Raw genomic sequence first — 24,667 nt, 5'->3', positions numbered from 1 at the left:
ATTCTCTCCAAAATTCAGTACAGCATTTGTCAAGGCACTATATAGCAAATTACTATTTGAGCTGGAAGAGATGGGGATTAATAATAGAATGACAGGGGTAAGGATCTGAATAACAGGCGTACAAACAGTGGGACACAGTGAAAAGCCCAGCAGCAGGCTGAAGGAAGACTGCCAAACTGGCATCCACTGGAGGGCAAGATGCTACTGGTTTTAGCAGGACTCAGGCTCAACCTGTGATCGCTTCAGACCTTCTGGTTTCACGGGTCTCATAGGGGACTTCGGTAATAAGCATCTATTTAATAATTAAAAAAAAAATTCCTGACCTAGTTATTTCACTAATCTCATTACTCACAGGCAGCAGTCCCTTGCTTTCAGTACCCAGCCGCACCCATAACGAAGCAGGATGGATTTAAGCAAGTGATGCAATCTTCAGAAAAATGTATTTAAAATATGTTTTCTGAGTAACTTGCAATCAGTATTTGAACCATATATATTCTTTAAAAACTCAGAGTAACAGAAGTGATTGTCATTATCTTAAATATGCTAGAAACAACCAAGAGGAACAAAAAACCTGTACTTGACACCCACTATGAGTTACCACTTGGCTTTTACTCAAACTCACATATCAGACTATCACTAGTGTTGGTTAGCCAAGCCCATCAGCAATAGTTCATGAGAATTCAAACACAAAGCTACCAAAGAAAATAAGCATCTTTTTCAGATAAGACAGTCAAGTGGTAGTAAGTTAAAACTGCTACTGAAAATATTAGGCTGGATTATAAATCTTGCCATAGGGTTTACTACAATTCCTGGTTTGCCAACTACTCCCCAGTTCCTAATCAAAATTCATCTTAAATAAAAATATCATTAGATCCCTTCAGAGAAGGACAGTAGGTGGGATTGCAGCAAAGACCGGAAGAACAGCAGGGGAACTCTGGATCACCAAGGCAGCTCAGGACCGATGCCAACCTGGCTGATCATGCACTGAAGCCCCCAGTCATCTCCCATCTTCATAAACACTACACGTGTCAGTCCTTTGGAACATAAAAGCAAAAAAAACACCATCTAAGCAAGTGCTGTGCCTTTGGAAGGTCCAATTTAACAAAAGCACTTAAGATTGGTAAAGATGAAACCAGCTTTGACTGCTGGGAGTTACTGGAACTTCGGGTGCCAAACCCTGCCAGCATGACAGGGGATAAATTCCTGTAAGCCTGCCTTACGACAGACAACTGAGGCCAGGAAATAAATCAAGTCTGGACATTTCTTCATAGAACACCCACCACAATTATTTTTTTTTTCCACATTCAGCAAAACAAAGTGTACGAAGTGCAAACATCCAAATACTTGAAGTATAATAAGTGGGGGAGGAATGGTGCCTCTGAGCTGTCCCAGGCACAATGAAGATCTCCAAAATGGGAATGCTAATCCACAACGTTTATTGCTTCGCTAATGCAAGCATCAGGAAAATTATGTTTAAATCACCATGATTAATCAGCCACAGCAGACCCATCTTCACCCCCAGCAGATGCAGAACCTCTGAGGTTTTATTAACCTTTATCCGAGGAACAAATTGGTCCGATGCATCCATTTATCTTGGAGAAATAGTCCAACAATCTTTAAAGGAACACTGTCCTTTCACAGATCATGGACACTTCGATATATTTCAATATGAGCAGGTTTCATTTTTGTTTATCACAAGTTTCACTTTCAGACTCTAAGAACTGCACATTCGTGTTTTAAGCACCACGTGAAAGTGTTTACTTCCTTCACGCCTTGCTAGAAGCTTCCCAGCTGTAGTCCCAGCCCTTTCGCATTAAAGATAGACACTTCTAGGAAATTACAACTTTGAGGAGGCTGTCTTGTATTTTGTCATTTTAAACCACCAGTTGACAACACTGAAAGCCTCGAGCAGTTAAAAATAATACTTAAAAGGTTAGGAATCCAACATTTCAGACATTTTTTCCTTTTACATTTATGAAGTGAACTAGATGAACATGTTCAAGCTTCCACCTGCAACCCTAAAAGGAAATGCTCACTTAAAACTGAAAGCAGAGATCCTCTACAATTATGTTTCTTGGGACAGAAGCTTTAAACACTCATATTGCACTGATGTCAGATAGAGCTGACCTAGCTTTTTAGGCACTTAAACCTCATCCTCACTGGAACAACAACAAAATAAAAAAACCCAAACCAAACACCCTATTTTTACCATGTGTTTGGCAGTCCATCTGTTGTGCTGCAATGCCACTGGGTCCCAAAGAAGTGAAGGCAGATCCAGGGGAACCTGCTAGTGCGGTGCAGCAGTGAGCAAGGGGTGCCTGTCCCGGGGAGCCAAGGCTTTCACCGAAACCATTTCATTCTCATCACGCAGCTCACGGGAGGGCACCCCACTCGGCATCTCTGCCCTGTGCCTTCGAGGTGCAGCCCAGGATCAGCACCCCTTGTGTTGAGTGGGAACAACAACAAAGGACATCCCAGACAATCAAGCGTTTAGAGTCCGAGCGCAAACACAAGAGACAATAGAGGTGAGGAGATGCTCCTGAATTCCTCACACACTTTTAAATAGCACTGTTCACTAACAACCCTTTTTTTTCTGCTTTTTTAGAAGTAGAAAAAGAAATTTCTGAATGCTATATGCACGCAGGACAAACACAGGGTTTTTTAAGTCTAAAAATTGTTAAAACTCATAATTATTCAAACTGAGAAAAGTTCAAGCAGCTCCACAAGCAGCTCTTTCCCATTATATCCTTCATTAGTGGATAAAAATAGTCAACAGCTTTGCTGTTGTGTTCTAGAGGCAACACCTTTTTTCTGCTTCCTGTAAATGCCTCTCATCCACACCGAAAAGTTAAAAGCAGAGAAAAAAGTACCATCCAGCCCACTGTGCTAACAAGATTTCACAGTTTGAACAAATGAAGCCAAATTACACCCAACTTCTGGTTTATACCCTATGCAGCAGCTCAATCATCCCAAATACCTCTCTAAAACAAAAAGATTGATTTAGAAATAGGAACTTTAGATAAAAACACATCCATGAAACTCAAGCAATCTCAACATTCAAGCCAGCCTGTGTCTCACTGCAAGTTGAGAGTTACCTAAAGCCGTTCAGACTTCATGCCCAAATTCCCCTCCTTGGTTGACTTCTGAGGTTTTTAGAGAAAGTCTCTTTGCCCTGCGTGCTAACAAGTGAACTGTTATTATAGCTATTGCATTCAATTACAGAAGGTCATTGTACTAGAGGTAGTTTCTTATGTAAAACTGTTTTCAGTTCAGCAGGGTGGGAGGGAAGGGGGGAGCTGCATTTCACCAAAAACTGAACTGACAAGGAAAAAGACAGTACTATTTACTCAGCAGTGTGCTTAAGTGCTTTTGCCTTCATTTCTAAACAGCTGAAAGTAGGTAGTTTAAAACATGCTATGGTCTGATCTTGAATTTGTAATTCTAAATGAAAAACTGCAAGCAGCACTCTGATATCATGTAATATCTATTTATTGTGGATTACAGATCCCAGCAGTGCTGGGAAGAGTTTACAGTTAGATTCCCCTACAGACGTGCCTCCAAGACCAAAAAAAGGGTTTGCTCTCCCTGAGCCTAGGAACAAATAGTTGGCACCTCCTCCAGAGGGGAGCAGCTGGGCAATTGCTACCGTTTCTCATTCCACTCGACATTACCAGCTATTAAATTATACCAAGTTTCTTGTTCAAACTCAAACTCTCCCAGAACAATTAAAAAGTCACCAAGCTGGGGGTCACAGTACTTTGCCGTTTTCCATTTCATGACCTTGGTCAGAGATGAGATATGTCTCTCATGTCTTTTTTTTTTAAAAAAAACCCACAGTTTAACACTCAAAATACTGCCCGCACAAGAAAACGGTTCAAAGTTTGGCATGTTTTTAAGCAATCTAAACACAATTCCATGTTAAGGACTGTAGAAAGTACCCTAAAACCCAACCAAACAAAAACCGCACTGGAGCTCAACACAAAGAACCACCCTGCTGCACAGCCTACAACAACAGACGTTGTTCCCCTGGCTTGCAGTTTCGCTCTTTCCTTGATAATAAAAAGAGGCTCTCACGCTACCGTGCTCCCCGATCAAACGCCACGGGTGGGGATGTGCTGTTTGTACAGTTCCGTTTTGGGAAAGTCAGAAAAAATTTCCTTGGGGAGGGTGCAATAAAAATAAAAGCAGTCACATCCTCCACCTGAGTGAGCAGCTCCCACTGCACCGAAGCCGGTTACCTGTCTGAGACCCAGGAGGAAAGGCATCCTGCAGGCTCATCCTCCGCACCAGCGCATGGAAAAGCAGAAATTTAAAGCCCCGGAGTGACCATTTCCTCATCTGCTGTGGGCAGCCTGCTCCTCCGATCCTATTTAAACCAGGGCTTCCTCAGCTGGGAATGCAAAGTAAACAGGGTCCTGGGACACTGCACGCACTCACTGGCTCCCCCTCCTCCTCCTCCCACTCTCCGTGACATATCTCAGACGCAGACCAGCCAGGGTGTTTGCAAGAGGGAAATGACATCAGGTCGGGCAGTTCTGAAAAAAATAACCAAAAAAAAAAAAAAAGCAGCAGCCCTGAACCTTCAGACAGCTGCTGGGTAACACCAGGCAGCTTGCCGCAAACGGGACCTGCGTGCTGTTGGGCAGCACTGCCTGCGCAGGACCTGGCTCTCCTCCCTAACTGCATGCTGCAAGTGGAGGGGAATCTGTGAAAAACGTTGGCAAGGGCCGACAGCTCCTCAGTGATGATTTAATCATCGCTAAGCAAAAATAGACTTTTAATCTATTTTTGAGGAGAAAGCAAAGTTTGATGCTGCTTGCTGAACAGCACTGGAGCCCTAGGAGCAACCACCATGGTTTCTCCATGTACCTCCAGACTCCAGAGACCTGGGTAAAGCTGTCACAGATCCAGAACACTCCCATACTTTCTTCTGCCTACCACCACGACCCCATTTTTTCTCAGCAACTCTTACAGCATGGCTCAACTCAGCCCCTCCAGATAACAGCTGTCTCACTAAAGAAACAGCAACAATTCCGCTGATTTCAGTAGGATCCAGATTGGGCTTCTCCAGCCTCAGACAGGTGATGGGAAGACATTTTAACCCACCTCTCCCCAAAGAAAACACAACTAGCCCTGACAAAAGGTTTCTCATTCTACTTGAGCTCATTTCACATTTTCATGCCAAGGGGCAATTAAGCCTTATAAACAAATTTATCATCTGGTGCCCAGGATGGCATGTCTTGTTTGTCCTCTCCCAAGCAAGGAGTACAGCAAGTTCCACAGCGGTGTAGGAGATGATACTGAAGAAGGTAATCTAAATTTAACTCCCTTTTCTACCTCCATTTTGAAAGTTCAGCAACCTCTTTTTTTCGTGCTTCTCTTTAATCAGCAGCTGTCCTCGTCTGTCGGGATGAGGACGGGATGGACGACGGACAGGACACGACACCAGGACACGATTACCACTCCCAAGTGTCCCAGAAGCAGCTCCACGGATATGTGAGAAAGGGGCAACTCCCCTTGTTTGGCCTCTCTGGCTTTTGGAGCTTGACACATTCAAATATTTGATGAGGGAAGGAACTTTTTTTCCATAGAGACTTCACTGAATCCCTTTTTAGTAGCAGTTTTAACAATAATTTCAGGACTTCAGAATAGAAAAGAGAGGGAAACCACATCTAATTCTTACAAATGCTTATTTGCAACAGCAGGGGAAAAAAACTTAAAAAGGAAAACCAAAAAACAAACCAGAACAAACACCACCCCACCCCCGACAGCCAGATAGCTTGCAGCAGTGTCAGAAAAAGACACCCGTTTTCCACATGCCAAAACCCCTCAATGACCACTGCTGCTGCCTCCTCCCAGCCCAGCTCAGCGTTGTTTCCCAGATGAGAACCCCACTGTGGGTGTCCTCTACACAAATAGGCTGAGAGATTATATACAAGCGTTACTTATTTTTACGCCATCTTAAAGCCACCATATAAACTTGCTGTTTAAGGTAAGGACATCTTTGTTTTTCCTAAGAGAAAACAGGCACATACATAATTTCCTGGAGGATACAAAACATCAACATTAACTAGCATCAGCTAGGCAATGGGATTTTCCAGCTTTTGTGCTCTTGGATCAAACAAACTCTCAACCTTTGCTTTTTCAATTCTATGGATAAACACCAGTGATATAAAAGGACAGCTTTCTGTTTTAGTAATCTCTTCTGTGGCCTCACACTGTCCTTTGAAATACCCGGTTTTGGCTGTTGCTATCCAGAGCCCTGGCCTAGGCCGATCCCAGGGCTGAGCCAATGCAGCAATTTCTAAATCCCTACTGTCAGAAGGAATCTAACTTTAACCACCCGCCTCTCCCCCAGCACATATTCAAAAGGCAAAACATCATTCCAGATCTAAGACAAGTTGTGAAGGACTATCAAAGGCAATAACTTAGTGGAAAAGCATCCTAGTTGATGTGTTATTTTAGAAATCCTGGAAAGACTGACACAAAAAAGGTGGTTTGCAAGCAGGCATTACCACATTTGACGGCAGCAGCAACAGCCACCCTCTTTCCCAGTCTCTGAGTAACAGCAGTCAGTAGCAAGGCTCCACAAACTCTGCTATAGGTGACTATGGAAAAAGCCCTGGAGGGGGACAAAAAACCCCCCAAATACCAGAAAACCAAACTGAACAAGTTAGCTCATACCCCTCTAATACCCTAATCAATACAACACTCAGAACCTTTTCAAAACACCTAGATTCTCCTAATCATTGCAACTGCTTTGAATATTCCAACTTGTATCATTTTACTTCCTATTCTGTTTTTTTAAAGTTCATAGGTGCATACCCCAATGCTCTGTCTTGTGGTAATGAGTTTCATAAACAGTGGTTGTGAACAAATAATTCCTTTCATCAGGAGTGAATTCACCACCTTCTAATCTGACTTTCATATTATTAGCAGGTGGGAACAGAAGTCCCCATCCATCTTCTCACCCATTCATTACTCTGTACCTGTTAGCTATCTTCTTATAAAAGGTATCAATCTTCCCTAACCTCTTAACGCAAAATCTTTTCCCAAAGTCTTCAGCTGCTTATTGCCCATTTCCAAAACCTTTCTAATTTTCTACTGCTCTCTGCTTGGGGGGAAACCAGAGCTGAAGTAATAATTGTTTTAAATGAAAGCAAGAGCAGTTCTAAGGCAGGCTCAAGCATGGGTTTTACTTCCTTTATACAAACCTGGAGTTTAACATCTGCAAAGGCCACCCATCTATAACACAAGAGTGCCTATCTGAGATACAACAAACAGAGCAAACACAAGCTTTTACTGTTTCTCTGTAGATTAATCTCTTGAGAGCCCTGAAAGGCAGGGCTAATGTCAGGAGAGATTGTGGGATCTACGTTATTTTGAAAATTTGCTTGTTTAGGAAGCCACCAACCATCCTTTTTTGGCATGTCGGTGCAGACCCTGCTACAGGATAATGGTGAGCAAGTTTATTTTGAAGAAGGGGGAATAAAGACCTCTAGGCTTTATCAGTCTTAAGGACTGCTCTCTGAACATGCCATCTGCTCTGAGCATCATGTCAAGCAGAGAATGCTACTTGACACTTTCACAAGCCCAACACGCTCTGCCTCTTGAGCTCAGACACTGGCAAGCAATGCTTGCAAGCAGGTTTAGTAACCCAGCAAGATCACAGAATCATAGAGTGGCTTAGGTTGGGAGGGACCTCAAAGATCACCTAGTTCCAACCCCCCTGCTATGGCAGGGACACCTCCCACTAGACCAGGTTGCTCAAGGCTCCATCCAACCTGGCTCTGAACACTTCCAGGGATGGAGCATCCACAACCTCCTTAGGCAACCTGTTCCAGTGCCTCACCACCCTTACAGTAAAAAACTTCTTCCTTATATTTAATCTAAACCTCCCCTCCCTCAGCTTCCACCCATTACCCCTCATTCTATCATTTCAGTCCCTTGTAAAAAGTCCCTTCCCAGCCTTCTTGTAGGCACCCTTCAGGTACTGGAAGGTCACTATGAGGTCTCCCCGACCCTTCTCTTTTCCAGGCTGAACAAGCCCAGCTCTCTCAGCTTGTCCTCATAGGAGAGGTGCTCCGGCCCTCTGATCATCTTGATAGCCCTCCTCTGGACTCCTTCTAACAGTTATATATCCTTCTTGTATTGGAGGCTCCAGAGATGGACACAGAATTCCAGGTGGGGTATCACGAGGGCAGAATCACCTCCTCAACCTACTGACCACAATTCTTTTGATGCAGCCCAGAATCTGGTTGGCTTTTTGGGCTGCAAACGAGATATAATTATGCATTTTGATACCCCCAGAGTTGACAGCTTGCCCTTTAGATAAACCAGTTATGACAACATGATTGGAACAAAAATTGAAGTTGCACAGCTCAAAGCTGTCAGGCTTGAAGCACAAGGCTACTCTCAGTTGCTCCATTATTAGAGTTCTAGACAGGGAGAGGTTTTGAACAGTAAATATGGGTGGTGTGTAATATCCCCTCAATTAAACTTTAATACCATGGTTCTGCAGCTGTATATATACAGGTTGACCATACATAAAGTTGAAACAATTTTATGTAATGACTCTTCCATTTGCCCCAGTACACTGTTATTTTCATGTTGGTAACAGGAGCATCCCTGGAGCATCAGCTATCCACCTTCATTAGTCAGCCCACAGCCCTGGGTGCTAAGAACTGAGACTACACAAGTCTGCCAGGCACTCGAACCAAAGTGTGAAAGCAGCAACCCGAATGAGGGCGACTTTGTCTTCCCCTGTCTTTCCCTCCATCCTGGAGATGGCTCTGGCAATAAAGAAAAAAGGGAAAGAAACAGACAAAAAGGCAAGAAAGCAGATCTTTGCTTCTCTAGAATAAAAACAACGTCCAGATACAACCAAGACCTATCGGCCTGGACAGAAAATGTTCTAAAGAGGCTTGCTTGCTAGCAAAACCAGCACGAGACATTGGGAGATCACCAGTGCTGGAACAGCAGTGCAATGCTGGATCTGCCTGGAATCCATTTCTGGCTGACCACCTGCCCACAAAATTCACCCACTTGTTGTCGAACCCTGAAGAGTGAAGGGCCATTTTCCCCACCCTAACAGCACCATTACAAGAACACGATGACTTTCCATGAGGACCAGGTGTCCTGAGTTCATGTACCATATAGCGTTGGCCCTGCCTACAAAGAATGTCATCAACAAATTTCAGAAGACAAACAGGAACAGGTCAGTCTGATAATTTCCCAGCACCTATGGGACCCAGAGTATCTACTCTATTGCTCAGAGGACACAGGGCCCAAAACAAACCTTCAGACCCCTTGTGTCTAGTACTACTGTGTTATTTAGGAGTGGGGTAAGGTGGGTCCCCAGTTCAACTACAAACAAGGACACTGAAGTTGAATTTACTGTTTGTCAGGCCAAGCTAACTTAATCATTGCTGAAGAGAGCAAAGAATAACTGCAGGAAAAGACACCATACATTTTGGAACTGGTTTGTGAAAGAGTGCTGCAACCAGCCTGCTGGATCAATACATTTTAATGTGCAATGAAGCACAAGGGCTTGCAGTAGTTAGAATCTGTCCTTGGGCAGGTCCTTCTTTCCTGCTGCCTGTTATCACTTTTCGTCAGCTCAGTGGTTTAGAAGTGAAAGAAACTTTTGCAGCTTACTAAGTCGAGATAAGCAAATAGGGACAGTGCATTTCAACCTCACTGCTGTCACCTGTCTTTGTCTCCAAGTAACTGGTTAACCAAGGAGGAAGAGGCTGCGCACCTCAACACGCTCGGTGTTAGAGAGCCCCAATGGCAATAGCGCATGCTTGATTCCAATTGAATCTTGATTCCAGCTGAATCCTGAACAACTGACAGCCAAGCGGACAAGTGAAATATGTACCACATCCTCCACCTGAAAGCTACATGTGAGCCCTGAACCAAAGGAGGGGGCGTTGCAGAAGCAGCCACTACCCACTGTCACCTGGTATTTCAGCAGGAGCCTGTCTTCCACTTTTCATATGTGGGTGAAGAAATACCAACAGTAAACGACTTTCCTTTGCACTGCTGTACACCAAGCAATCTCTCCTCTGAAGATGCTTTCTGTATTAAGCTATCATAAGGGCACTCAAGAAAGGGCAGGGAGCAGACAAGAGGTGGATGTGGAGGGGATATCCAAGAGGAGTCCTCTCCAACACCCATCAGACAGAGGAGACAAGAGGTCACATCCAGACTGTTCCAGACACTCCTACCCACTCTGCTGTTTAGCTGATGGGAGAGTGGTGGCAATGAGAAGTCCAGGCTCCTTCTCTGAGACCAAAATAGTTTTTGCTAAGTGTAGCTTGAAATTTTCAGCCCTCAGTGACATTGTTTCCCACTGCTTTTTCCCTAAGGAGGAGAAAATGATAGCCACAGGTCCAGCATGCTTTTCTTCACAGCAGCAGAGCTGTGGCCAAGCCAATGTAATTTTAACGCCAAAGACTCCTTGCATCATCTATTTTGTATGTCCACTGTTTCAATACCCAGGCCTGCCATTCAAGCCCAGAGGTCTTAAAAAGCTTTAAAGTCCTTTGTTGCTGAGGCAGAGGGGGACTAAAGAGTTGAAACTGCCCTATTGAGAGGGGACACTAACTGCATCAGTGGCAATAGGGTCGATTCTGCCCCTTCAAGGTTCCCAGGTTTTACACACTGATACCAGGCTTCAGTTTTAGTTTGGAGTAGGTAAGGAAGTCACTGGAAAGGCTACTCAGCTTTATCTGAGCCTGCTGGGAGGGGAAGAAGGAGGAGGGAGGGAGGAGTTCAGCTGTTAAACATTTGACAAGACTGTCTCCAGGAGGGCTACTGTGTCTGGGGTGGTACAGGGACACTAGCCTGACTCTTTGCTTTTTGGCACTACAGCTCTTGTTTTCCTTATGCCCGTGTATGCAAACAAGACCTCTGCTAACAGCTCAAGGGGAGACAATCTGCTCCAGACAGAGAAGAAGGCAGAGCCTGCAGACAGTAACAGGATCCCCCAAATGTGGAATCAAGACGGTAACCGTCTGTTCTAGTTTTAGAGTCTTGCACCATGTGGGTACCAAAAATACAGCCTGTGTGTGTCCTTTGGTCACATCATCACAGGAGACAGCATTGTCCCAAAGCTGCTTACCAGCACAACCTTGATGGAGATCTTAGATGCCCTACTCTTAGAAGTGCTATTTGCTTTCTCTCCACATGACAGCAACTCACTATTTTTAGTGCTCATTTCATGTCTGCTTGGCATTTCCCTTGGGCCTTACCCTTGTTTCACAGTGTTGGTGCCAGCTCCCACGAAACATTTTTTTGGTGCCAGAGGGGCTGATGCCAAGTCTGTCTGTCTTGATGCCAAAATGGCAGCTGGCTTTATTGTTGAGACAGGATTTGCCAAAACTAACAGCACTAGTGCTGGGGTGACTAACATTGATTTTAAGGTTTTCTTCCTTAGTCTTCTATTGCCTCTAGACTTCACAGCATAATGCTGCTCCAAACCACCGTCTGGGATCCTAGGAGAGGGATTTTTCATCAAGGTCTAAGCCAAGAGGCAATTATAGAGCAGACTGTCTTAACTTACAAGTCCTCAAAGAGAAGGTTACTTATATACATGGAGCAATTATCTGGGATGCCATGCTGCCACTGCTGGGCCCAACTAGCACAGAAACAAGCCCCCCCTGCAGATTAAGCAGGACGTGATCTCTCTCAGGCTGCAAATGTGTTTGAAAATAACATACTACAAAAACAGAAGCCACTGAACAGGGGCAGTTACATGACATTTCATCACCAAGATATATCTAAGAGAAGTCTGGAGCAGGAGTAGAGGGTCAGGGATCAGCCAAATTGCATCATGTCACCACAAGCAAGACGACAAAACCCAAGAAAGGTCATGGCTTTTTGCCCCTTTTGCACCCTCAAGTGCTACTCCGCAAAATGCAGATAAAATTCAGTCTCACAGACAAGACACAGGCATGCTGACCATGGAAAACAACCAGAGATGTGAATAGATAGCACATGTGGTAGGTAATTACATGTGTACAGATGCATTTAATTTAAAGTGATGGTATCCCTGCAAATTAGGAAGTATTTTGATGTTTGCCTCTGCTACTTTTCTTATAAACCTAAAACCCACATCTTGTTCAGAAGTAGTGGTGTCAAATGTGCATCCAATTGCCCAAAGATGTACAGCTCTTTCTTCAAGAATGGTGCAGTTAGTTAATCTGACAAGAGGCACACAACTGGTTAAAATGACTTTCTCATCGCAAAAGGCTTTGCCAGGGGATGTGTTATGCATACAGCCTGGTCAGATCTTTCCAAAGTTTGTTCGTCTTTTCTGAGCTTAAGTTTACATCTTGAACAAATTTAGAAATGCCCCCCAAATCCCAGCAGTTTTGTTTTCCACAGCTCATTTTACAAGAAAGAGGTTCTTTTACTGAGTTCTGAGAATTAAGTTTCTGTTTCCAGCAAAGCACCACTTCTATACGGCCCTTACCCTTCTTGAGAGGAACAGATTTTCTGGGAAATCCTTTAGGGAAGGAGACATCAGCAGCTGCCTCTTTCTCTGAGCACCTTGCTGGATATTATGGTTTGATGTTACGCAGCAGAGTATCACACAGGTTATGCTAAGGCAAAGAAACATCGTTAAACTGCCCTGTATATGTACAGCCTCAAGCACTTTTTTCTGCTATTATCCCTGGACTTTACACTCCAGGCCCCTGCTGTGGCACCTACAAGCCCATCAATAGGTAGGCCCTGGATTGCACAGATGACTGGGTTTGCAGTACACAAACCACAAACAGTGGGTTTAACTGAGTCTTTTTCCTCTTAGAAAATACACATGGATCATACATGTGCTCCCAAAATTGAGTCTGTCAACCCAATGCACTGTGTAGTACCTAGTTTTACAGGATTTCTGTAAAAAACTCATCTGAACTGCTACAGGTAGGCTGAGGCTCAGAGTTTGTGGTTAGAGCCTGGCACAAACACAAGGAAAGCCCTTCCATGTGGCATGGTCTGACTAGCAAAAAAGACAGGAAGACTTCTTCAAATGAAGAGCACTAAAGATCACATACATATATCTTCATACAACCAAAGCAAAGAATTAAAGGAAACCACAAGTTTAACTATTAAGAAAGCTCAATACCACAAGAATTTAAAAGATCACAGCACAGCAGTATTAAAAACATAACTTTTAAATCACTAGACAAAACTCTAAGAGAGCAATCAGATCTTAACCTCCACAGTTAAAAACTTCTTTAAACATGCAACTTTGGTGAAAAACCACTTCAGAAAACCTCATCTAAAAACAGAAGCTCATCTCTACTAACTTGAATTACTGTCCTGCTTAGGACCTCTCCAGGAACTTGAAAGAAAAACATAAACTCATCTCTATTTTGAAATTATTAGTAAACAAAAATAAGGAATAAACAGATCAGCATAGTGTATGGTTAAATGCAGTTTCAAGCTGAGTTTACCCATGTCTGTGAAACAGCAGGAAATACCAAGACCTTAAAGCCTAATCTCTCCCCTGTTGTAGTACCAGCTATGACTGGGCTCACATCTTTACCAGAGAGACAAGAAAAGGTGCCCAAAAGGCCACACATTTTGTTGCTCTGCCAACTGGAGGGGAGAGCTTTTGGGACTACCTCAAACAGGAAAGCCCTCAGAATGCGTGATCTCTACATAAAGCAGAGAGCTCACAGGTGTAGCTTTCCAGGTACAAATAAAGTTGGTTCAATCCAAGCACAGAGGACAAAAATTCAATGCCTCCCATCACCAGCTCCTCCATCCTGCTGCATTTTCCCTAACTGTAAAATGGGGACAGTGCCAGAAAGTTGTGTGAGATATTACAACTGCTGGACTCTAAATACGACTAATTGTTATTCTTTCTATGCCTAACAGAACTGCCACTGGTTACCCAAATATTTCCTGTTGGGCTCAGCTCATCTAGAGGCCGTCCCTGGGACAGCCAGCAGTTATGTAAGGAACAGGCGGCGGGGAGGAAGCAATGTCCGAGTGTCATGTTTCAGCATCAGCTGTGGCATTACGCAGTTTGCACTTTGCTTAAGCATTAAAAGCACGGGTGGCACCTAGAATCACAGCTAGTTTCTAAATTTCAGAGACGTACCTGTAGGCCACACAGTTTTGCCACTCCAAAGGCAGATACCCACAACACCCTGCTGCCTTGCTCCCCCACCTTTGTGGCATCTATAGGGTTTCCTCCTTAGGTATATGGGCAACATATGCTCCCCTTGTGTGGATAAATCTGCTTTATTTCATATAGTTCAATGCCCAATAATTAAAAACTTATTTCAGCTTTATCTTGGAAGAAAAGCTGATCACCATAACCTGCCTTTATGGCTATTATCTTATCCCAACTGTTGTAATTTCCATTAGTGTTTGTTATTCCACTAGCAGATAAAGCAAACACTCCCCTGGCTGTAGCAGGTCTGAAGGAGGACAGGGTGACCCACACTGCTTTACCTCTTTCACACATTTCTCTGCAGCAAGGTTGCAGGCTGTGGAGAGAAGGCTAAGCACTTGCTTTCTCCTTACTAAAGTCTGGCTTTCAGACATGCATTTGCTCTAGATCACAATACCAGTAGCCTCTTACTCCTGAAACGGCTCTTTTCTTTTAAATTCTCCCACAGCATAAATGAAATAGTCCATATTAATCCATGTTAAAAAAAAAAAAAAAAATCAAAACCTGATTGACAGCTGTTTTGCCAGTTTCCAGGCCTAGCATAAAGGACGCAGCCAGTGTAAAGATGAACCAATAACCAAATTGTACAAAAAGGGTCCATAAATGGGTGAGCACTGGGGGTACAAACAAGTCAGTCAGATTATACATAATCAACATCAATCCCACTGACCCCAACAACAACACCACACAACCAACAATGGGTGGAAAAAATGGTGAAATGCAGTTTCCCATAGAAGGGACGGGAGACAACTGAGTCAACAAGCCAAATACATGAGACCAAGGAAGCCACATACTGAATCTCTACACAGCCCACGTTTACAAAAGCCAGACCTGACTGGAGCCCAGTCCCAGGGAGGCAGGAGGTCCTTCCCCAACAGGGAACTCTGCACAGGGCATCCACCTCACACACAGACACTGCCCCTGCCTGCAATGGTCCCAGCTTTTATCCCCAAGTGGGACACCTGACCTTGGGTCACTTAATGCAGACACCTGGGCTCATTTACCCAATGGCTCTGTCTGCAAGGCCGGCCGCACCCTGGAGGGAAGCCTAAAGGCAAACTCACCCCCCCTTTGTGAAGGGCTGTGGGAATCACCCAGATGTCAACCTTAATTTGGGGCTTGGGGTTGAAACCCCAGCATTTCAACAGCCTACCTTTTTACAGGAAGGTAATTGTTGCTAATTAACATGACTACAGTAAAACAGTACATCTTAAAAAAACGTGAAAACCCTCAAACTATCATAAACCAGTTATTCTTCAAAACGTGAACAATATGCCTGTCATCCTCAGCGCTCATAAAGCTCAAAGACCTGTGCATGACTGCTTAATGAAGAAACTCTAAGGCAAGGAAGTATTTTCAGTTTTAAGAAATATTAACTTCTGACACATCATAGGCTCCTACAGTAGTATTTTTCCCCTGAAGCAGGTAGTTTGAGGAGTAGGAATTCTGAACATCTCATTTGAAAAACCAGGACCAACCCTCCTTTCCTGGAAACAAGTGAGAAAACTGCCAATCAATTTCATTGCAGAGACCCAACCTGCACCTTGTAAAGTCATCAGACCATTGAAAAAGACATCTTCTAAGTAAAAATACATAAAGAACCTAGGGACAGACAGCAACATTTGCAAGCAGGTTTTAATTATGAATTTAATTACAGACCGGCCATTGGACTGTCCACCTTTCAGCACTTGTTCTTAACACACGCTTCAAACATCAGGGCCGTTCGAAAATGAAAGATGCAAACCCAGAGGCACCAGGCTGAAAGGCTTCCCAAGAAGTCACCCAGTCAGACTGCTCTGGGAATGATTTGCTGCACCTAAAGCATCAACATTTCTTTAACCTGTTCTTAAAATGGCTGCAATCACTAGTCTTCCCACCGCCTCAACAGGCAATGTGTTCCTGTGCTTGATGTTCTTTAAAATTTACAATGTTCTTCCCCATTAACATTAATTCAGGAAAGGCAGTAATTTCTTCTCCACTAAAAACAAGACAACTCATCACAGTCATCTTCTTAACTTAGCTCATCTGGAAAATTCCTCTATAAACTGCTTTTGGAATACAAAACAAGTATTTTTTCATAGACTACAAGGATTAAATCATAGCTTTACTGCTCTTCAGTCTGCAACTTAAACCCATCTTAAAATGTGGGATCCAAAATGGTGCACATCGCTTACTAGCATGGAGTATTACAAAACACCTGTACAGGTGTAATGATGTAGTAATGATGCACAGGTTACATTATTATTAAAGATTTGGTGGGGTTTTTTGCAAAAACTGCACTCAATTTCTGATCATCCAAAATCCCAGGTTCTATTTGATTTTCTCCATCCAGTAAGTACTCTGTACTTGGAAAAGTGAAATAGGTGTCAGACCATTTCTTCAAGTTGTTCTCCTGTCTTAAAAAAAACCAACAACCACAACCCAACATCTGCATCTCAAGTACTTTCTCTTTGTCTCCTAAATTGTTGGCACAATGTAGAACAAACAGCTCCAGGACCCCAATCACCCCCACAGACTACTCCTTACCATATACTGCAGTCACTTAATGAACTCACTGTACTACTACTTAATCCTGAGCACAGACCTCCCTACTCAGCATCCCATAACCAATGTGCTCCCTCACTCAGGTTGGGCTATAACTACATTATTGTTACATTACTAATGTACATTATTGTACACTACTACAAACTAAATTTTTTCCCCCATGAGGTTGTTCCTGATAAACCCACACTTCTCGTGCCCTGTTGCCTTAGAGATGCTTATAAAGCCTTCAGAGATTTATTCTAGTAATTTACTAGAGACAGAAGCACTTCACCATTTTTAAAACTTTTTCTTCCTTTATTCTTTTTCTTTAATTTAACCCCTTTACATTTAGTATTCATTTTAATGTGTGTAGAATTACAACCAGGAGTTAGTGCGTTTTCTGTTTTTTCCCCTCAAGAACCAGCAAACCCTTTCAGTCTATGTGTCAGTTACCGAGTTAGTTTACTCACTTTCCTCATTAAATTTTAGATCAGTACTTTCTTTTTTTTTTTTTTTACATCTAACACTGTATTTGCAAAACCTTTTCTTAAGCCTTTATGTGTTCCTGCTACCTGCAATACAATTCTTAGACCAAAGGTCTAAGTATACAAACAGTAGAACCTTTACTGTCCCTTCAGTTTTAGACAACTCAATTTAGTAGATGGTTTTAACATCAGCAAAAAATAATTAAGATGATAATAAATTTCAGGATCCCTTTTAAATGCAAGTCCGGACTGAGAACGAAAAATGTTAAAGACTTTTTAAAACTTATACCCCATTTGTGGAAAGAATTCAGGATAAACTGACATCACAACTACTTTTTATAATGTCAGCACACAGCAGACTATTGGAGTCTGAGCTCACAGAGAGCTGAAGTCACTGCAAGGAAAAGTGACCATCAAAATGTCCCCAAATTTTTTGGAAATTCAAAGCAACGTTTCAATCAAAAAAGCTAAAGGAATCTTTTTTAAATGTAGAAACTTAATAGTGAAATGGAACTTGTATCTACCAAAGTAAGCCAGCAGAACCAGTGGTATTCAAGTATGTCCACCATGCACCAGGAGACTCTTACAGAATCTTGGAGGATTCAGTTTGGAAATAGATCAATAACAGAGGTGAATCAAGCAGCTTTGCTTTCAGATCAAGCATGCTGGACAAGGTTTAGTTCTTTAATACACAGTTACTGTATGCTTGAGCTGGATAGTTAAAGTCTTTGAGCTATTATTATGCCATATAGTTGCGTAGCTCTCAACAGCTGAGCCTCTGTACTTCTCCTTTCAAGGCAGGCTGGAAGAAGCACAACCCCGCTGCTTCCTCATTAGTGTAAAGTACTGCTGTCAAATTGTCAGTAACTAGCTTTCAAACTACCCTGAGGGATAACCAGACCTCTAAAAACTGAAACACATGGAAAATGGTCCTTCCTAAACTCCCCAGGAGCAGAAGGATGCACAGTGGCTCCTACAGTCTGTAAACTGCAACTAGCTCATAAGTGTCTAATGCTTACAGCACTTCTCACCAGATTCACATTCAGGTCCTCCACTTTTTGCCTCTCATCTAGACGAGCTGGAAGAAACCTGGATGCACACAGATGCCCTGGATGTCCCTTCTGAGTTGCACCCCTTAAGTCAGGGGTTTGACAGAGACCCCAGATCTTGCTGTAATGCAGTAACTCTGCCAGAGCCATCCTGCCAGTTCTACAAATCCCAATATTTTGCCAAGTAACAGTAGAATCTGAAATAAGATTTGTTTCTGAAGAGGGTTTTTTTTTATTTCAGAGTGTTGCCCTAGGTCAGTTGACCACACAAGCCAGGAGCACAGGCACACACGCTGTTGATGTACCACTGTAGATGCCAAGCATTCAAGTAAAGGCAGTAAATGCTAATGCCAAAACACAAGCCAAGACCACTGTCACAAGTACAACAGAGCCCCCCCACAGACCCAGTTTTACACGGACTGTGCCTAGCACAAAACCAGACAGTTTTTGACAGTAGACCCACATTTATTCTTAGCAAAAAATTACATGGTGGGTCAGATCTCTGAGACACTCTGGCCTCTTCAAGAAAGGTCAAGAACTCTCCCCTCTCCCCCCTCTCAACTTACTGAGAAATAGAAATGGAAGGTCTCCTCTCTCTATTCAATAGCACAGATTCAGACATTCTGTCAAGATCTGAACACTTTTGCCATGCCTTTTGCCACCACAGCCTGGGACTTAAAAGCATTCTTCAACATGAAGGTTCATATAAATTTACCAAATTTAAGTCTTTCTAATTTTCTGATCACAATCTACATCTCATCCAGCCAGCCAAAATATGAAAATCTGACATAAGGTCATAAAAGAAAGGACAGGACATTACCCACTATATACCCCCACATATAAACACTGGCAGCTGTATCAAAATTTGTTTTGTATTAATTTCTTCATGAGACAGTTGATCTTTAGTGATCTAGGAAGTTGTGGATAAACCTCAAGAACTGAGAATGTTTTTGGTGCATATTCTCATTTCTCCCCAGGGAATCTTGATCTTCAGAGGAATATTAACATGAAGTATGTAAAATATTTTGTGGACTGTTTATAACCTAATGACTCCAAACGTAACCTTAAATGCCATTCTGCAAAGAGTTAGTCATATACAGCAATTCGAGCAAAAGGAGAATGCTAGAGCCTCAGGCAGACCACTTCTATGGCTCTTCCTTTATCTTTGTTCAAGCAATTTCACGTAATATGGTTATCTTATATTGATAGCAGCAAAACACTACTCATAATCAAGCTGACACAAAACTCATGTTGTATTATAAACCAGTAAAATAATTTCAAGGACTTGTGTTTGTAAATGTCTGTTCACACATACAGCCAAATCTGAAAATCCAGCTTCAGTTCTTAAACACTACTTAATGGTTAAAACTAGTGTTCTTCTGGAAAAGAGATTTTGAAAGAAATACTCTAATCCTTCATTAAAAGACAAATGTGAAAAGCATATGGTTCCACTGGGTATGCTTATTGTAAATTAAGTTACCTTTCTGGAAACTCAGTATGTATTTGCTAAATGAAAACAAAACATCTCTTATGGCTTCACAATTAGAATTTAAAAAGACAGATGCTGCAGGAGTTAGGGTTTTCTTTGCAATGTTAGTTTACCCAGTTATACATCCTGAAGGCTAAAAAAAGTATTTAGGGAAGGAATAGTGTTACAATCTGTGAAGTTAATATTTGTGTTTAAATTACTCATAGAAAAATAGCTGTTTGCTTTCCAGAAGCTACTGTTTGGTCTCTCCTATTTTTCAAATTAGAAGAGGCCTTTGCAGAATTATAAATAAAACACTGAAAGCTCCATGTGACTTTCCCATATGTAGTTGTTCAACAGCCAAGTGATTTCCCCTATCCCATCCCCACTGTTTGCATACCAAGGCAGTGTTTGCCAAGTTTCAAGCAGAGAATGTTAAAGCCGAATTTGTAAAACCAAGAAGATAAAGATTTTGTTAATATCCTTTGATCAGAGATACATATACCTCATAAGAAGAGTTAAACTGCGGAGGGGGGGCAAGACTAAAAAAAGAAAGATCATATGTTTTGTCATCAATTTACAAGGAATGTCATTGTGTCAGTATAGAAGATGTGGGGAATGGTGAGAATGCCAACATTAGCTTCTCTGAGTTTTTGAGCGGCAGTATATGTAGCCATCCCACTTCTGCACGTGTTCCAAGACAGAAAATACTCTTCACTCATTGAACAAAGAAGCAGACTTAACTCAAGAAATGGATAGTTAAGAGAACATTTGGTTTTATTCCTCCAGGGTTAGTGGCAGATGCAGCAGACAGGAGGATTTTCCTGTCTGCTGCTTTCCTGGTTGCCTTCATTCCCACAACAGTATTCAAATACCTGAAAGCCCAACATTCGAATGGCTTCCATGCTATGCATCACATCCAAAAAACTTGTGGAGGTGACCTGAAACCAGGTCTCCAGTTTTCTGAAGGGTGGGACACCTGGCTGCATCTACAAGGAGCAACACAGCAGGTAATTATGAGCCAAGAGGAGACAGCAGGCAAGACTGAAGCACATGTATTGGAACAACAGAAAGGATCCCCTGCCAGAGATAAAAAGCAGAGAACAAAGTACAGAAGAGGCCTTCACCTGAACAAGTAGGGCAACCCAGTAAGGAAGACAAGAGAAGTCACCTGCCACAAAACATTAAGACTGCCATGTTAGACTGAATGCCCCAAAGCAGAAGTCAGTGACGAATTCTTCTCAGGACACCAAAATGTCTCTTTTCCAGTCTGAGCTGCAGCACAGCATTCATTCCTACTGACCTCACTTTTCCTCTTGGATGAGGAACACACCCAGGGTACTATCTTGATCAATGCAATCACAAAAAGTCCTTCATTGCATGCAACAGTTAGTAAAGCACATCTGGCAGCATGACAAATACCCACATAGGACACCTTGAAATTCTCATGTTCAGTTTGACCTACATTAAATCTTACTAACATCTAAATACTGCTTTGACACTGGGAGTGGAAGAGCCATGGCTGTGGGCTGGTGACAACCTGCAGCTTCACTCCATGTGGCCCACAGTCCGTGCCATGAAAGCCTAGCACCAAGACTTCTATTAAGACACTGCGCATGCACCAAAGGGGTTTGAAAAGCCTACTCAACCCTCATGAAAGGTGTTCTCTGGTCCTACTTACAGCCTGAAAAGCAAGGGGAAAGTGGTTCCGTCTTCATTCTTTGCAGTCTTGTTTGCTGTGCTCAATGCCTGCATGCCTCCTAAGTTTATGGTTACTTCCTGTTGACAAATACGTTCTTCTGCAATCTATTTCATCTATTTTCAGAGACAGATAACACATTTTTTAACATTAGCCAGTTTTTTTGCAAGACAAATTACGGCCTTTATATAACAGAATTGGGACTCCAAATAACTTGTGGTGCATTCTCCAACTGTGCTGGACTTCATGTTTGGCAAAGTCACCGTTTTCTATTCTTTTTTTTTTCCCCCCTGTCAGCAGAAAAAGAATAGAATTTACCATACCAGAAGTGGAGTCAGAGCCATTAATGTTCATGGATATCTATTACTTTTCACTATGCAAAAGATTCGTCATGTTTTTTCATGCTAGTTCAGTGTATTAATGTTTGTATATGTTTTGAAAACAACCAGAATTCATACCTAAAAGATCACAGGTTCCAGAAATGGACATCCCATGATTTAGTTATTTGCCTATAATGAGGGAAAACCAATACAAAGTCATCTCATTTGTGAAAACTAGAAACTGTTGATGATGACCATATTTTTAGGGCCAATCTTCAGAGCATTCAGTAAAATAGTGGCACCTTCCTTTTATTTACGCCTGTCCTAGACCAAATATATATTTTAAAAAAATAAAAATCAAGATAACTATTTTTGCTTTTATTCTTCCACAATAACAACCAGACTGAAAGCATAATTCACTCTAATAATTTTCTGTAAAGGAGGATTTCATTGTTAACTATGGTAAGTAAACACTAGATTTAAATTTTCCCTTGCAACTTGCCAATCTTGTCATGACTCAGCCTAAAAAAAAAAATAATAAATAAATAAAAAAAGAGAGGTTTCCTTTGCATTTCAGTAGCTTTCCTCTTAGTTTCCAGCAAAAAGATGGGGGTGATAATTTAGAAAGATTCCTAGCCCTGCACCATTTCTGGCTGAAATCACAGTTGCAAGCCAAAAAGCAATTAGACACTTAAAATACAGGCAGAAATTGTTTATTGGTTGGTATTCCTTTGCTAAACCAGAGCTTCAATACTGCCTTTATGAAGCACATCAGCATCAGAAGAGAAGCAGAAATATGTTCTCAATACTTCTGACATACTTGATTATAACTGAATATTCTAAGTAAGAAGTCATAAATAAACTACCAACAGTCAGAGATAACCAGCAAAATGGTAGCAATAAGCAGCATAAGGAATGAAAAAGTATTATCTCGTAATTTCACCCAGAGTGACAAGAACTCAGACCTCCACATGACTGAAGACTTTTCAGAGTATACACATATGAAAATGTATTTTTAAGATCCACAGGACTGGAATCCCCATCACAAAGTGCCACAGTGGAAACTCAAGTTCTTTGGGTGGTATTTTTTTTTCATGTCATTAAAAACCTTCTTCCTGTCACCACACCTCACAACCCACTTTTTGTACCTCCAAATACTGACAAAATTCACCAGTTATCTCCCACAGCATGAGATGCCTGGGAAGCTGTGCAACAGCCTTCAGGATTGGGAAGCCAACTCAGATCCTAGTTTCTCAACTCAGGAGCACAAAGAAAAAGAACACTTGTACCGGCTTTCACATCTCTCTTCTTCACATCTTGACGTCTCTGCTAACAGATTCTAACAACCAGGACACCAGAATTCATACTTCAGCATCTTCAACTTCTTTCCTGAAGGACTCCAGCTACCAATTCCTGATACGCTGCCAAGCTAGTCCCTGAAACAAGCCAGAGAGCGCTCAGGAAACATTCAGGAAAAGGTTGGAAGTAAGAGGCAGCTGCAGGCAGACCCCAGCATACGAGGTCAGCCCCTGACTGCAGGGATTTGCAAGGCTTTCCATATATCCCAACACATCTCAAAGAGATTGCAAGGATTTCCCAATTTTAGAGTAACAAATCGACAAGGACAAACTGTGAGGCTGCGAAAGCCCATGTGTCTGAACCGAACCATTTCAAGCTCTTTACAGACTGGGCACAGTCCAATGAATTACTGTAAGTACTAGATTTTACTCTAAACTGAAGTCTACACTTCTTCACCAGAAACCTGAGATTAGAGGTCAGATTTAGAAGTGACAGAAGTGACACTTTATAGAAAGATCTTGACACAAATGCTAGAAGAAACAAGAAAAAAAAAAAAAAAAAAGGCAAAACAGCCAAACAACCACCATTCTTTAGAAGAGCAGATGCCTGGAAGAATTTGAGGAGTATTTTGTCCAAAAGTGTTTCAGTTGCTGTTCAAAACACTCTCACATTGCATTTCCAATTTCAAATAATCTTTCCCCTCAAAGTCTATGTTCCCCTATACTTTCCTCAAAGGGTCCTGTAACTTAAAAGTCATAGGAAAAAGTCACACCAAAAATACCAGACTTGATTAATGCATATGCTCCTCTGCTTGGTGAGGTCGCCTTTCTGCATTACATTTTATACAGCAAACCACACGCTCCTCTGGGAAGATGCTACCTTTACTCCTCCTAAAACACCATGTATGCCTACAACCATATACAGATACTAACACAAATTAATCAGGATTTTATGCTATAGAAAAACCTTCTAGTCTTTATTCTCTACTAGAATCCATAATTCTGAAAGGCAAATGGTCTGGTTTTAGTTTAAACAACTAAACATCAATCTTAATGAAAGGCATTAGGAGTATAAAAATGCCCATTACCACTTTGGACTAGATTTGAACTGGCGACCTAATGATGTGACAGTCAATAGTTCTTTAACTATCTGTGATCAGAGACTTGCATCAGCAAATACTTAAATCCCAGGAGACGATAATTCCTGGGAAGAAAAAGCATTAGATAAATTACATCTTCAGAAATAAAATATTCTAGATTTATGCAATTTTAACAAGCAAGCAAATACAAAAACCAGAGTACCTATGAGTTTCTGGAAGATCCTGATATTACAAATACACAACTTTGTAGTCAGTACTTGCAAAGTTCAGCAGTCACTACTTAGACTGGGGTAAACACAGCATCCCAAGAGTCTCCCTCATGGCTTTAGAAATGCACTAAAAATCAAGACACATTTTGTATTGAAATGCACAAATAATTCCACTATGAGTCAATGTATTAAAACCTAAGATTTTTCACAATCTGTGCAACTGCATCATACCAAATATTGAGAGCCTGGCATTGTAACATCTACCCTACCCGAACTATTCAGACTCTGCAATCCATGAACCTTGCATCCATATCCTGGTGCTGTGCCT

At 42.0% G+C, this 24,667-nt stretch overlaps 1 protein-coding gene across 3 annotated transcripts in view; it reads right to left on the bottom strand.

The window, feature by feature from the left end:
• WBP1L (WW domain binding protein 1 like) overlaps positions 1-24,667 on the bottom strand; it is a 61,165-nt gene that overhangs the window by 20,582 nt on the left and 15,916 nt on the right. The window contains exon 1 of one of the 3 annotated variants that reach the window (XM_074908435.1): positions 4,239-4,405. The exons of 1 other annotated variant lie outside the window; for it this stretch is intronic. In XM_074908435.1, the coding sequence (XP_074764536.1) occupies positions 4,239-4,265 (27 nt within the window). In that variant the 5' untranslated portion in view covers positions 4,266-4,405. Of the gene's footprint in view, positions 1-4,238; positions 4,406-24,667 lie in introns of those variants that run through there. One more of the 3 variants, XM_074908436.1, reaches the window with a different exon arrangement.

This window comes from Athene noctua, chromosome 5 (genome assembly GCF_965140245.1).
Source record: "Athene noctua chromosome 5, bAthNoc1.hap1.1, whole genome shotgun sequence".
Lineage (NCBI taxonomy): Eukaryota > Metazoa > Chordata > Aves > Strigiformes > Strigidae > Athene > Athene noctua.
The sequence above is the reverse complement of the archived record's forward strand: the minus strand, read 5'-3'. Positions and strand labels throughout refer to the sequence as shown.